The 14,016-nt window shown below is 45.0% G+C and overlaps 1 protein-coding gene across 1 annotated transcript in view; it reads right to left on the bottom strand.

The window, feature by feature from the left end:
* MARF1 (meiosis regulator and mRNA stability factor 1) overlaps positions 1-14,016 on the bottom strand; it is a 587,347-nt gene that overhangs the window by 393,114 nt on the left and 180,217 nt on the right. The window contains exon 14 of the mRNA XM_082261010.1: positions 637-873. Within this exon, the coding sequence (XP_082117136.1) occupies positions 637-873 (237 nt within the window). The remainder of the gene's footprint in view (positions 1-636; positions 874-14,016) is intronic.

Below are 14,016 nucleotides of genomic sequence, written 5' to 3'. Positions count from 1 at the left end.
AGAAAGGACGTGATCCTCATGAGCCTGGAGAAGCAACAAGCCTGCTCCGAGACCTACAGAGGGCAGAGGATCTAGCCACAAATTCCATTCCGCAAGAACCTTGGCATTGTTTATTCCATGGAACTAAGAGTTCAGTCAAACAATACAAAGCCTCTCTGATCCCCCACTTAATGAATGCTGCTAAAAGGTCTGATTCCGTTGTTTTGGCAGAGAGAGCAAGCCCCGACATTAGGAGAATGGTATAAGAGTGGAAAAAATAAGATTCTTAGAATACTTAAGAGAATGGAGGGAAGACTATCCAGAAGGGTGGAACAACATCTGGGATGACTGGATAGAGTTTAAAAAATCAAGGGAATATACTAAATGGAATGGGGAAAGATAAAAGGTTAATGAATGAGGGGGGATGGGGGGGGGGGGGGGGGAAATAGGGGAAGGGAGGAAAAAAAAATTGTAAAAACGTGGTAATATATGAAATTAGTTGTTTTTGTACAGGTTTTGTATTAGTACACTTTTACTTTTGAAAATGAATCAAGAAGTATATAAAAAAAATAAAATAAACCAAAACAGCATGACAAGCAAGCAGGTAACTACTAACACTCAAGAGACACCAACTGCCGATTTTTAAAGCACATGTACCTGAATTTTGTACTGGTGCAATGCTGTCTGCAGACTGGTTCGTGGTACTCCAGTTCTTCAAATACCACAGGACTGCAGGTGGAGGATGAGCCATCATGTGACTGAGAAGACCCCAAAGGACTTTGTCTTGCCTGAAAACTCGGTAGCAGACAAACCAGTCTTCCACTCCCTTGGTCACGGATAGTAACGGTGTCTGTTAATCTGTACAAGTCCGACACAATAAGCTTGTTTCCAAACCTAGAAAAATGTGAAAGGCTTAGCTAAATGAAGGATTAGTCCATAACCAAAACATTAGGTTAGCAGAACAAAAAAAGTTAAGTGTTGGAGGTGGAAGAATATTGACTTGTCTGTAAACTCTCCATTTTGCAGTACAGTATTGTAGTTGTAGACCATGGGATTTTAGGTTATTGGACACTAGTAAATAATGTTACTAGGGCTGCCCTTAGATCCATGCCCCTATATAACCTCAACCACTCAGTTTAAGCTAGAAATAAAATGCAACTGTAGGAACAGAGGAAGAGCCCTGTGTCATGTACTGTATTCTTAAAATAAGGGGTTTACAGGCAAGGCAATATGACCTTTATCTTAATCATACAGTACAGGATACAGGAATGCATTCACAGACCATGGGACCTACTGAAGCAATAAACTTGAGGGGCGGGTAACATAGCAAGCATAACTGCCAACAGGCCCTTATTCTGTGGCATCAACTAGAAAAATGGCCTGTTCCGAGTTGATGTCACCGGCCTTCAGCAAGAAATGTTGGAGAGCAGCTCCAACCTCATGCATGCATCCCCCATGAGGTGGGCCTTGCTGCTCTTAAACATTTCTTGCTGAAGGCCGGTAACAACTCGGAACAGGCTAGATTTTTAGTTGATGCTGCTGAATTTTGCCTACGACATAACTTTCACATTTTTGGATCAGTTTTTCTTACAAGTTGAAGGCACTGCCATGGGGGCTAACTTTTCCCTAGGCTATGCCAACCTCACAATGGGTTTTTGGGAAGAGAGGTACATCTGGCCACACAACCCCTTTGCCCAACACAGTGTTTCATGGGCGTTTTATAGACGATATACTTTTGATCTGGGACGGTGGCCTGGATGTCTTCTCTTTCGTCAATCATTGTAATGCCAACCCCATGAGTTTATCCTTCACCCATATGTTCGATCCTCTAGAATTAGTATTTTTAGATCTTGTCTTGTCCCATGAGGGTGGCACCATCATTAGTAGGAATCACACCAAGCCTACCAGTGGCAACTCATATCTTCACTACTCTAGTTGCCACCACCCCTCCTGGAAGCGAAACATTCCCGGAGGCAAGTTCAACAGGCTAAGGAGGAATTGCAAATAAAAATCAAAAAAATTTCCGCGCTAGTGTGATAAGTGAGATAATAATAAATGTCAGCAGCCAACACAAAATCAACCAACAATGACTCAAATTAATAATAAAACGTAAAAGTGTAGCGCTAAAGGTAAAAAATGATAAATAGTGTCCAAATGAATAAACAGCTGATAATCACAATACTGTGTATATGAGAAAAAAGGAAAAAATTAGTGTCCAAATGAATGAGTCCCATAGAAAACTGGTGTGAAGTCAAATCAATCCGCATGCACAATAATCCAAGGGGAGATCTTCCCGTGACACCAAGGGTATGTGGAAGAAAGGAACACCTCTGTGATGGGATAATAAAAGCAGCTTACCAGATTTCCATGGCTGCTCAACTTAATGAGTCAGCCTCTCCCAGCTTTTAATCAAGACCACTGAAGATCTGATATTACATGGATGCTTATTCAGTACAGATGAACCACCTCTCAAGTTGTGTAAAGGGATCAATACAGGATAAAGTTTCCTTATGTGGAAACTTCCCGAAATCTTCACAAAGTCAACATTCACTTCATCCTTGTAGATAACATCCAGCAAAAGTGATGTCCATTCCTGCCTGTTACACCTCGGCGCTGGCTTTGCTCTCTGTGCTGTCGATCTGAGCTGCCTTCAATGGATCGCTGCACTTGTGCGGCTTTGGGTGACTTTCCAAGTCAGGGAAATGTGTGATCGGACGGAGTTCGGCGCATGCAGGAGGAATTGCACCAAGGTGGAGGACTACATTACACAGGGCTCGTCCAGGACTAAAGTTTATAGACAAAGGGTACCCTCCATCTTTAGTTAAGGAAGCCTTTTATGCCCATTTGAGTTCTGCTAAGAATACACATAGCAAGGCAAACCCAAGATCAGGGCACAATTAGATTTACAACAGTGTTCAACGACAAAATATAGAGCCATATCTGGCATCATAAAAAAGCACTTCAAGACCATCCAGCTCGATCAACGTTTGGCCCCAAGTAAATTACATTCCAACAAAAATAGATTGCCTCTTTTGATATAAGATTATATTTTGATCATAGGACCGGAATATTCCAATGCAAGAAAAGAGGGTGTTCTCACATGCCAGTCCATTCCACATGGATTGGCTGGCATTAGACAATACAATAAAGGGAGATTTTTGAACATCAAACAATTTATTACATGTTCAGCAGAGTTTGTGGTCTATGTCCTGAGGTGCCCCGGTGGCCTGCTCTACATAGGGCACACTATGCATACATTACGTACAGAAGTTGGTGAGCACCACAGACTTATTAAGAAAGGATGTGACAAACAGCGTTGCCCGGCATTTTTTTTTACACACGCACCATAAGGACGCCTCTGTTTTACAAGTTATGGCCATAGAATCAATCCCTAAGGGTACATTGACGGACAATGAGCGGTTTTTACTTCTTTGCAAAGAGGTATTCTGGATATTTTGTTTTGGCTCTTTGTCACCCAATGGTCTTAATGAGGACTTGGAGGTTCACAACATAGTGTGAATCCTATTCATGTGGTATATTTGGCTGTTTTTTTACACAACTATTCACCTTCATTTATTCACCTTCATTTATATCCCTTTTTTTTTTGCGTAGGTGCATTAGCAATTAACACCTTAATTATTTCATTCATTCTGATGTGTACATCACAATTACACACAACAATAATAAGTGATATTGCTGACCTCTATTTATAGTGCCATTTAATTTTTTACGTTTTAACTGTTTAAATTTTATACTCAATACTGTATACTCTGCATCTTCCAGTTATTGTCATTTTCTTGTATATTTTTTAATTGAGAGCATTTGTGCGTATTTTAAACTTTTTTATTTTTTTATATTTATTTTTTATTGAGAAACAACATGGTGTACAAACAATGTGAACAGTACAGTAAGGCAACAATAGGGTTCACGTTTTACCACAAAATCATGAGGCAGTGCTTAAACTTGTGGGTCCAAAAGTTCACAGAAGAAGGCAGAAATAATAAATATATACTGCAGGTTCTCGGGGAAGAAAGGTAGCAAAGGGTGTTGAAACATTCTCGCATGGGACAGGAGGAGAACATCAAACGAAAAACTTCACAATGACAGATTCAGATGACTCTGCACTGGCCACATAACCTGAACATAAGCTAGAATAGTGATGTTGGGGGTGGTAAGGGGGGAGGGAATAGGATATAGGGATATGGGGGGGGGGGGTGTATTTGGAATACGACCATGAGAATCAGATTGAAGTGAGGTTAGAAGGGTTAAGTTGCATTCCATGAGACTGATATGGGTCTTAGAATGTCCTAGACCTTCAGACTGCCCAAGGCGTTTGCAGATACCATTTTGTATACTGGAATGAGGACATTAAAGTTTTCCTTTCTTTCTGCTTCGTTGAATTTTCGCTCAATGAAAGACTGCCATCTAGCAAAAAACTTTTTCGTGGATAGAAACTTCCTGATCTCCAGGTCCGTCTTTTCCATATAGGAGCAGGGATTTCAAGTCGTTGCATACCATAGAGATTGTGGGGGGGGACGTTCGAGATCCAGGTCTTTAATATAAAACTTTCCTGGCCGCCAAGGCGCAGAGGTAGGCCCATTGAGGAGTCGGTGCGGACGTCTTGTTAGAGAACCCTATATGCAAGCTCGGAACTTCACAACCGAAAAGCAGAAAGTGTGTAGACTTCTATAGGCGAACGTCCAGAACGGATTGGATAAAGTGTAAAACAAGGTCCCAAAACACCGAGATCACCTGGCAATGCCAGAATCTGTGAGCCACGGCTGGCTTGTTTTTATTGCACTTGGGGCAAGTAGCAGTGGTGCCTGGGTTGGACTCGTAGAAAGCTGGTATAAAAGCCCTGTGGATCAATTTAAACTGAGTTTCTCTCCACGTTTCGGCAAGTACATATTTCCTCAATTTTAAATAACCGTTCAGAATGTTCTGTGCCAGGTCTGTTTGAGGGAAGTCCGAGCCCCACTTATCGAACAGCGTTTCCACCTTAATCTTATTCGTGTGTAGCACAAGCTGGCCTGAAAACTCTTTGAAGGGTTACAAGAACAAGTGTTGTCTGAAAACTCTTTGAAGGGTTACAAGAACAAGATTTGATGAAGGAGATTGTTTGACGGTAATAAAAAAAGATGAGACTGTGGCAGGCTGAATTCCGCAGCTAGCTCTGAGAATGATTTGATGGAGGAGTCGGACGTCCGGATAAAAGAGTAGACTGAGGTGAGACCTTCGCGTGCCCACAATTGGTACGGAGCATAGTCACCAGATTGGGGAAAGGATGGGTTACCATGAAGCGGAAGGTATTTTGATATAGGACGATACTCCGAGGTGTTTCCTTATTTCTCTCCAAGCGATTAAGGTATCGCAGATGAGTAGATGTCGGAGAGATTCTGGGAGAGATTGCAGTTTGCTATGGAGTATGCCAGAAAGTTTCAACGGTCTAGCCACATTGGCTTCAAGGGCATAGTTGAAGAAGGTGAAGGTCTCTGTAAGCCAGTCAAGGCCATAGCGTAGAAGGCATGCCAAATTGTAAAGCCTGACATTTGGTAGGCCAGCTCCCCCCTCGCTCTTCGGAAGGTGCAGTTTGACAATGGCGATGCGAGATCTTTTCTTGTTCCAAAGAAATGAGGCTATAGCTCTGTTTAAAGTGCGGACATCCTTATGTTTAAGGAGAATAGGGATTGTCTGAAGAGGGTATAGCAAGCGTGGAAAACTAACCATTTTGACCAGGTGGCACCTTCCGAAGAACGACAGGGGTAGAGTCATCCACATCTCAAGTTCCCTAACAATCTTTTCTAGAAGAGGGACATAATTGAGTTAAAATAAAGAGGAGGGGAGTCTGCCTATCTTGATACCCAAATAGGTAAATGTGGGTGAGGGTAAGCAGGAAGGGGAGAGAGGGGTCCCAATGGTCAATTACTGGTTGGGTTAAAGGGAGAACTTCACTTTTATCAAAGTTAACTTTCAGTCCTGTCATGGTCCTAAATTCTTCTAGCAGGGAGCAGATTATTGGGAGATCGTTGTTGGGCTGCGACGTAAAAAGTAAAAGATCGTCCGCGAAGAGGGCGGTTTTCAACTCTTCCTCCCCCAAAGTGATCCCACGAATGGGGGCCGAAGAGAGTAGATACCGGGAAAGAGGTTCCATGGCCATGTTGAACAGTACGGGGGATAGTGGGCAACCTTGACGCGTCCCTTTGTGGAGTGATATGGGGTTCGTCATTCCTAATGAGGTGAGGATGCGTGCTGAGGGGGATGCATACAGGGCTTTCAAGAAACTCAAACTTCTACCAGAGAAGCCCAACTTTGTCAGGGACAGGAACAGCCAGTCAAAATTGATGTTATCGAAAGCCTTCTCGGCATCTAGTGTAACTATAGCCAATTGACCAGAAGGATTGGCTTTAGCATGTTCCAGGACCGCTATAACTTTGCGGATGTTTGCTGTGGCTGACCTGCCCTTGACAAAGCCTGCCTGGGAAGGGTGGATGAGCGTATGGAGAACTTGGGCAATCCTGGACGCTATGATTTTGGACAAGATTTTCGCGTCCATGTTCAGTAAGGATATTGGGCGATACGATCCGGGTAAGGTAGGATCCTTGCCCTTCTTGGCTAACAGCTTTATGTATGCTTGAGTGCCCGATGGTAAATACCTGCCCCCCTGCCACATAGCGCTGTAGAGCAAAGTGAGCGTAGGTAAGAGTATTTTATAAAATTCAGGTGGGTATCCATCAGGCCCCGGAGCTTTATGGGAAGCCAAATTAGAAATGGTTTTACTATTGTCTTCTGAAGTAATTGGGGCGTTAATCTGTTCCAATTGCGTGTCAGAGAGAGGGGAGGGATAAGGCATTTAAAAAGATTTGGGCAGACTCGTGGTTTATGGGGTCCTCACTATAGAGAGCTTTGAAATAATTCTCCAAGATGTCACTAAATCTCTTGTGGGGTGTGGGTAAGAGTCCCAGAGCCGTCTTTGAGAGCTAGGATGTGCGTCGGTCGGTGGGGGCCCTTAGTCTGGAGAGCAATTTGCCGGGCTTATTGCCGAATCGGAAAAGTGTTGCTGCGAATCGCGAACGTTTAGTGTTCTCCATTTGTTCGGCCCAATGATCAAATTGCCTCTTGGCTGAATGCCAGTCAGCAATACGATCGGGGGAGTCGGAGACAGTGAGATCTAGTTGTGCCTTGTGGAGACTATCACTGGCTTTGCTGTAGTGTTGCATAAGGGACTTGCGGTATGAAGCTGTGTACGCTATGATGGCCCCCCCGGAGTACCGCTTTGCCCGATTCCCAGAACAAGACAGGGTCATCCAAATGACCCTGGTCCAGTGAAGCATAGTCCTCCTATGACTTAAAAACATGTTGGAAATCTTCATTATCTAAAAGAAACCCAGGGAGTCTCCAAGAGCTATTAGAGGGGGCAGCAGAGGGGGCCACTAGTAAGGTCAATGAAACCGGAGAGTGGTCGGAAATGGCAATACTATGGATATCAGTGTGGTGGATGGACTTTACCAATTCCGGAGTAACAAAAAGGTACTCCAGTCTTGCCATAGAGTCCTGTGGGGGGGGGGGGGGGATAGAATGAAAATTCCCTGTCAGTGGGATGGCTAAGGAGCCAAGAGTCCACCAGATGCAGGGCAGCTGACATAGAATTGAGCGCAGTTTCGCTCGTGGACCGTGTCTGAGCATGTGAGGGGGGTCTCGGCCTGCGTTGCTTCCAGTCCTCCTGTATATTCATAACATCATTGAAGTCTCCTCCAATGATGTGGAAGGGTGCAGGATTTTGGAGCAGCCAGGTCAAGGTATCTCTGTTGAATTCTGCCGAGGGGGGTGTAGGGGCGTAAATATTGGAGATTTGCATGGTGCGGGATGGCAGTTTGAGCGAGATTGACAGGGGAGATTTTTGTGTAGCAGTATGGCAACTCCAGCTTTGCGGCCTGCCGCCGGAGAGCCAAGTGCCCTTACCAACCCAGAGCTTCTTTAAAAAGCGCAAGTCGTCCTCCGCAAGCTGCATCTCCTGCAGGAGTGCCACGTCCGCCCCTAATCTCTTAAGATGGCGGAGGATCATCCTTTTGTTAGGGGAGCAAATCGGTAGCCAAGGATTTTGGATCTTAACGGTAGTCTCATAGCGTAGTCGTCAAAATAGAGGGTAGGTACCAGGGGTGGTGAGAGAGGAAGGGAAGAAACGGAGGCGTGCCAGTGCAAGGGGGATGAGAAGAGACTAACAGGGGAGTAGGGGACACGAGATCCGAGGGGAAGCGCAAAGTAAGGACTTCACTTTTTTCACCATGTGGAAGGAAGTGAACAAGGGCGGCTCCACAACCCTAATGCCTAAGATACCAACCAACGAGGGCATGGAGGCACGCTAGGGGGCTAGGTATTCATGTGCTACCTGGTAGTGCAAAGAGGCCATGAATGTACAACAGAGACAATAAAAATTTACCATCAACAATTCAAATGTACAAGCCACCTTAACAGTAAACTACATTTGTGATCAAACCTGTTCGCCCATAATCAGGTGGATATAGCTGCTCGAGGGGGAGCAGTAGCGTAGACCGAGAGGTTAAAAGTGAAACCAAGCCTTTTCCTGGTTTGTAATCACCGTCCCGCCCCTTCCCCTATCTTTCCCTGTTGCCATTCCTTTCCACGACTTAATAAAGCCCATGGTGCGAAACATGTAGTAATGGCAACCATATAGCTTGTGTTCCACCCTGGTTCCTGGTGTTTTCCCACAAGTGGCGCCTGTCCGGCTGATGTCAGCACTCCGGAACTACATCGGAGTCCGTTCATCCTTGCATCGGCTGCTTTCCGGCTTTGTGCACACACTGCTCAGCAGCCCTGGGAAACGGACCTCCTCGCACTCGTGTTGCTTGCTGCCAGGTGCCCTTGTCCACTCCAGCCCAAGGGGATGTAAGCATTTTATGTACTTTGTTTTCCGGATATCAATACCAATAAACTGTTAACCCTTTCTATACTGGATGTTCACCTGACTCCGTTATCCATTGCATCCCGGTGTGGTCCATGCGCTGCCATCCTCATGTACTTTTGTCCGAGATAAGGGGTCAATTAGATCCATGAATCCATAAAGAGAACTGGTCTCTACCCCAGTGATCACAAGGGATGTTGTTCATACCTTGTGATAGCAATCATTTAAAAACAAAAGGTTTTTTTAAAAAAAAGCACGTCGGCCCCGCACACTTGTAAACTGAATGCACAACACATGAAGTTTCGCTGCGACAGAGCAACAATTCTAGCGCCAAAGCTCACATTTAGCTCTAAACTGGTAAACTGTAAAGGCTCTTAAAGCAGTGCCTATGGAGTTTTTAAAGGTATATCGACAGGTTTTGCATCAACTCGGTGGAACAGCATTTTTATATTTTAAACGAATTGGGTATTATAATTTTTTTATGCACTAAAATTAATTTAAATAGATTTTTTCAGAAAATTTATGTTTGATAAATGGCTGTGCAAATATCAAGCAACAAAAACTTTTAACAATCACCATTTTATTTTACAGCGCCTCAGGTTTCAGAAAATCTAAAATGTTAGGGGCCAAGTAGTTTTCTAGCACGAAATGCTGATTTTAACACGCGAGAATGTCAAAATTGGCCTTGACAAGTGGATAAGCATATACATACACAGGGAAAACCGCTCAGGTGTGTAGTGTCCAAAAGATCCAAGTCGGGTGCTCGTTAGATCCGCAATCCTGGCAGCTGTATTCATTAAATTCGCTTAATCATAACTATGATTAAACAAATTTAATTTCGTGAAACGCGTCAACTATGTCTTGTCCCCCGTCTGATATTTTTGTCAACGATGGATTTTTGGATTTTTCAATAAATATATTTTTATTCATCTTCAAGTCGGAGTGCAGTTTTCTACTTCTAATGAATACAAGTGGATAAGCATGTATCAATCTCCTCCACACAAACTATATAGCATGCAAGGTTTCCCCTATTAGGCAGGTAAATTGTTGCAATCAAGTTAGTATTTACATTTGAGTACACGCAATTAAAAGCTATATATCCAGAGACTCCTCCTACCTTTTTTGGACATCTGCGATTATAAAACAGTCTCCACTGTGTTTGTTCAGAAGTGGTTATGGTCTATAAAACTTAGTAGAATAAGACCGTCCCAGGAAGGATCAAATGGGGGTTTGCTGCGCTGCAAGCACAGACACCACAACAAACAGTTCCAAGAAGCGGTGTGAGAAGCCACATTGGGCTGAAAAGGCACACTGTAGTGGGTAAAGCAAAGAATTGCTGAATGTCTGGATTAGACTTTTCTAATCAGACATTAAGGAATGGATTAGACTGTTTCTGATCAGACGACATTTAGGAATTTCAATGCTGCATAATACATTAGATAATCCATAAAAATAGCTGGATTTTTGTCTTACTGTAAAAACCTTTTCTCTGATGTTCATTGACGGACACCGCTTCATATCTTCATTGGACAGATGGGTTATGCTATTCCTAGGAGTACGACACTTGGTGGAAAAGGGTTACCAAAGCTTAACTACGCCTATAGAGTAGTCCCAGGTGGTACACTCCCACTTCCTGCACTAGGATCTCAGTTTTGTAACAAGCAGTGTCAGAAGAATACATAACCCAACCCCAGAGAGGGGTGGGTGCTGTGCCCGTCAAACATCTGAGAAAAGGATTTTACGGTAAGACAAAAATCCAGATTTCTCTTTCGTTCATTGACAAACACAACTTCATATCTTCATATGACAAATGGGACGTCCCATAGCAGTATCAGCATGAGAGGTGGGAAAAAAAACAGCAGTAGAGCTACACCATTAATCGTTAAAGAAATCGCAATCTCAATTGAATTTCCAGGATGTTAAACGGCAGACTGGACTCCTCCCGTGACTAGAACACTTGGGCTAATTCCATACCCAGGACACCTCCCCACCCAGACAGGCTGGCATCTGAGGAAACCACTGTTCAGAACAGGGGGAGAAAAGACATTCCTTGTCAAAGCACTGGGGAGCGGAGCCACCAAAGCAGAGATCCTCTCGCATCCCGACTGCACAGAATCTCATAGTCCAGGGACTGTGGATTCTTGTCCCATTTGGATAGAATCTCCTTTTGCAGAATCTGGTGTGGAACTGATCGAATGGAACAGCCTCGAAGGTGGAAACCATCCGGCCCAGCACCTTCATGCAAGTTCTGACAGACGACAGGCGGTTAAACAAGAGCCGAATTGCATGCTGCAACTTCAAGAGTTTTGTTTCTGGGAGAAAAACCCAGGCTGAGGCAGAATCCAGAGTCAGCCCCAGGAAGTCCAATTTGTTGGACGGAGTCAAGGTTGACTTTTAAAAATGCAGAGTTCAGCCGAACTCTGCAGAGTTCTTACCGTGAGGTCCAGGTCCTCCTTCAGGACAGATGACGATTCCGCCCTCAGAAGATCGTCCAGGTACCCCAGTACCGAAATCCCCCACTGTCTGAGTAAGGCCAACTCCGGGGCCAACACTTTTGTGAACTCCCGAGCAGCTGAGGCAAGACCAAAGGGTAACACCACGAATTGATAGTGCTCCTCCCCTTTGGCACAGCGAAAAAACGATGTCCGATGTAGATCGGGATATATGAAGGTAAGCATCCTTGATGTCGATGGAGGCTAGAAAGTCCCCTTGATGAAGAGAAGCCACAACTGTGCAAATGGATTCCATTCTGAATTTCTGAACCCGCACAAAGTGGTTTGGGGCCTTGAGATCCAGGATTGGGCGAACCTTCCCCTCCTACGGGGACCGTAAAGAGGTTTGAATAAAACCCCTGAAAACATTCTGACTCTAGAACTGGGACTATGACCCCTTGTGACAACAAATTCTGCACCACTCCCAGAAGGCCTTGATGCCGATCCGAGGACAGATGCAGATTGGAAAGGAAGAACCTTTCCAGGGGCAATGATCGCAACTCTATCTAGTAACCAGACCGAATCAACTCGAGTACCCAATTGTCTTGGATGCACAAGGTCCACATGGTCCGGAAAAAAACAAAAAAAGACATCCCCCCACCAGATCAACATTCCAACCAGATCATGCAATGTAAGGTCACCGATGCCTTGCAGGCCAACGGGGCTGCATCACAAATATATTGCAACCCCTGTATTAACTGGTTTGCCAGCTCTGCCATTTCATGGAGGGTTCTGCTCCTCTTTCAAATGCCAGCATAAAAGCTTGGCCCACTCCATCAAGGTCTGGGAGACCAAGGTTTTGGCAAACACCGGCCGCAGGATTGAACCTGCCACGGTAAAAAGTTGGCAGACCAAGGATTCAGCCTTGCTATCTGTAGGAGCCTTAAAGGACGGAGTGTCCTCCACTGGTAATAACGTGACTTTATTTAGCCTAGAAACCTGAGAGTCCACTACAGGTGACATGGTTTCTTCAAAAGGGACTCCTCAAAAGGATATCTCCTAGCGAAACGTTTAGGTATCCCAGCCATGCGTTTCGGGGACCCACGCTGGCTAGCAGCAATATCGTGGAAATAGGCAGGGAAGTAAACACTTTAGTCACTCTGGATGGCCTGCGGGTGCCAAATTGCACCAGAATGGCCGATGCAGCATGCGCTGCGTCATCCATTTTTAAAGTTTTACACTGAAACAAGCAGTGCCTCTAAAGTCGCTTTTTTTTTGCGCGGAGTTGGTGGAAGAGGAATCATCCTCACTATCAGAGCATTCAAAGTGCATGGACGCGGGGGCCAGATCAGTCGCAGAATCTGAGGAAACAGAGTAAACGTGAAATTGGAGGGTGCTTTTTGACAGGTCTTTTTTGTACGGCAGGACTGTCGTCATGGCCGCCATAGCAGAGTGGAACCCCCGAGGATCCTCCCCCTCTAAGAGTGGGTCTGGTGGTGAGACATGTTTTACAGGCTCCATAACACCCTAGGGCCGCCGTTAAAAAAAAAAAAAAAAAAAACCTGTACATTTTTCAATAGGCTGAAAACCCCACCAGCGCCGATTCCTGTGATACCACAGGTCCCAGTAACTCTGCAACAAAAAAACAGGCAGGGAGATACTGCCCCAGGGCTCACCACCAAACGTGTATCAGCAAGAAACCGGGAGACAGAGGAAAGAGTGCCAACAGCCTTCAGCACGCAGGAAGAGGAAAACGGCTGTGCTGCCACTAGAGGCCGCCCGCCGAGCACCGCTTCATGCGGCTACAAGAAAATGGGTCGCCGCATCTACTTATAGAAACCACCAAAACCTGGCAGCCGAACAGCCGCACATGTGGCCACAATAGCTGCGCCGCCGGCCACGCAAATCCCATGAGACATGTACACGGCACAGGGGGACCTTTGTAGGGACCCACCTCAGTAGGCAACACTCCCAAAGCAGACATCCAGCCTCAGCGGCTCAAAGCAACCCAGATGGGACTCAATGTTCCCACCCCACTATCAAGACACAGCTCCCCTCACGGAGGTGACAGCTTTTCCACTAAAAAATTTTAAAATTACCAGCACACCCCACGGGAGTAGGAGAGGGGGGGGGGGCTATGTCACGGCCAACCTAGCACGCAGCTGAGGTTGGGACGACTGTACAACTATAGGATATCCAGTGTATCACCCAATCCGGAAGTTGATTGTAGTTTTCACAGGAACAGACTTGATTGTAGAGGAAAGAAAAAAAAAAACCAAGAGAAAAAAAAGTTCAGCTTAAAAAAGGGAAAAAATGCCAGAGATTCCAGCAATGCGCTAGGTCCTTACTCCTGACTAGGCAGAAAAAAACTGAGATCCTAGAGCTGGAAGTGGGAGTATACCACCTGGGACTGCCCTATAGGCATAGTTAAGCTTTGTCAACCCTTCAACTAGTGTCCTACTCCTAGGAGGAGCAGCATAACCCATCTGTCAAATGAAGATATGAAGCTGTGTCCGTCAATGAACGAAAGAGAAAAACGGAATTTTTGTAAAATCTTACCTGTAAAATTCCTTTCTCTGAGTCCTCCGACAGTCGCCGCCTCTTCATATTCGTCACATATGGGTATTAGACTTTGCTCCGAAGGAGTAGCTAGGCAACAGAATATGTTAACATTAAAGCTTTTAA

Source organism: Pelophylax lessonae, assembly GCF_965119305.1.
Source record: "Pelophylax lessonae genome assembly, chromosome: 6".
NCBI lineage: Eukaryota > Metazoa > Chordata > Amphibia > Anura > Ranidae > Pelophylax > Pelophylax lessonae.
The sequence above is the reverse complement of the archived record's forward strand: the minus strand, read 5'-3'. Positions and strand labels throughout refer to the sequence as shown.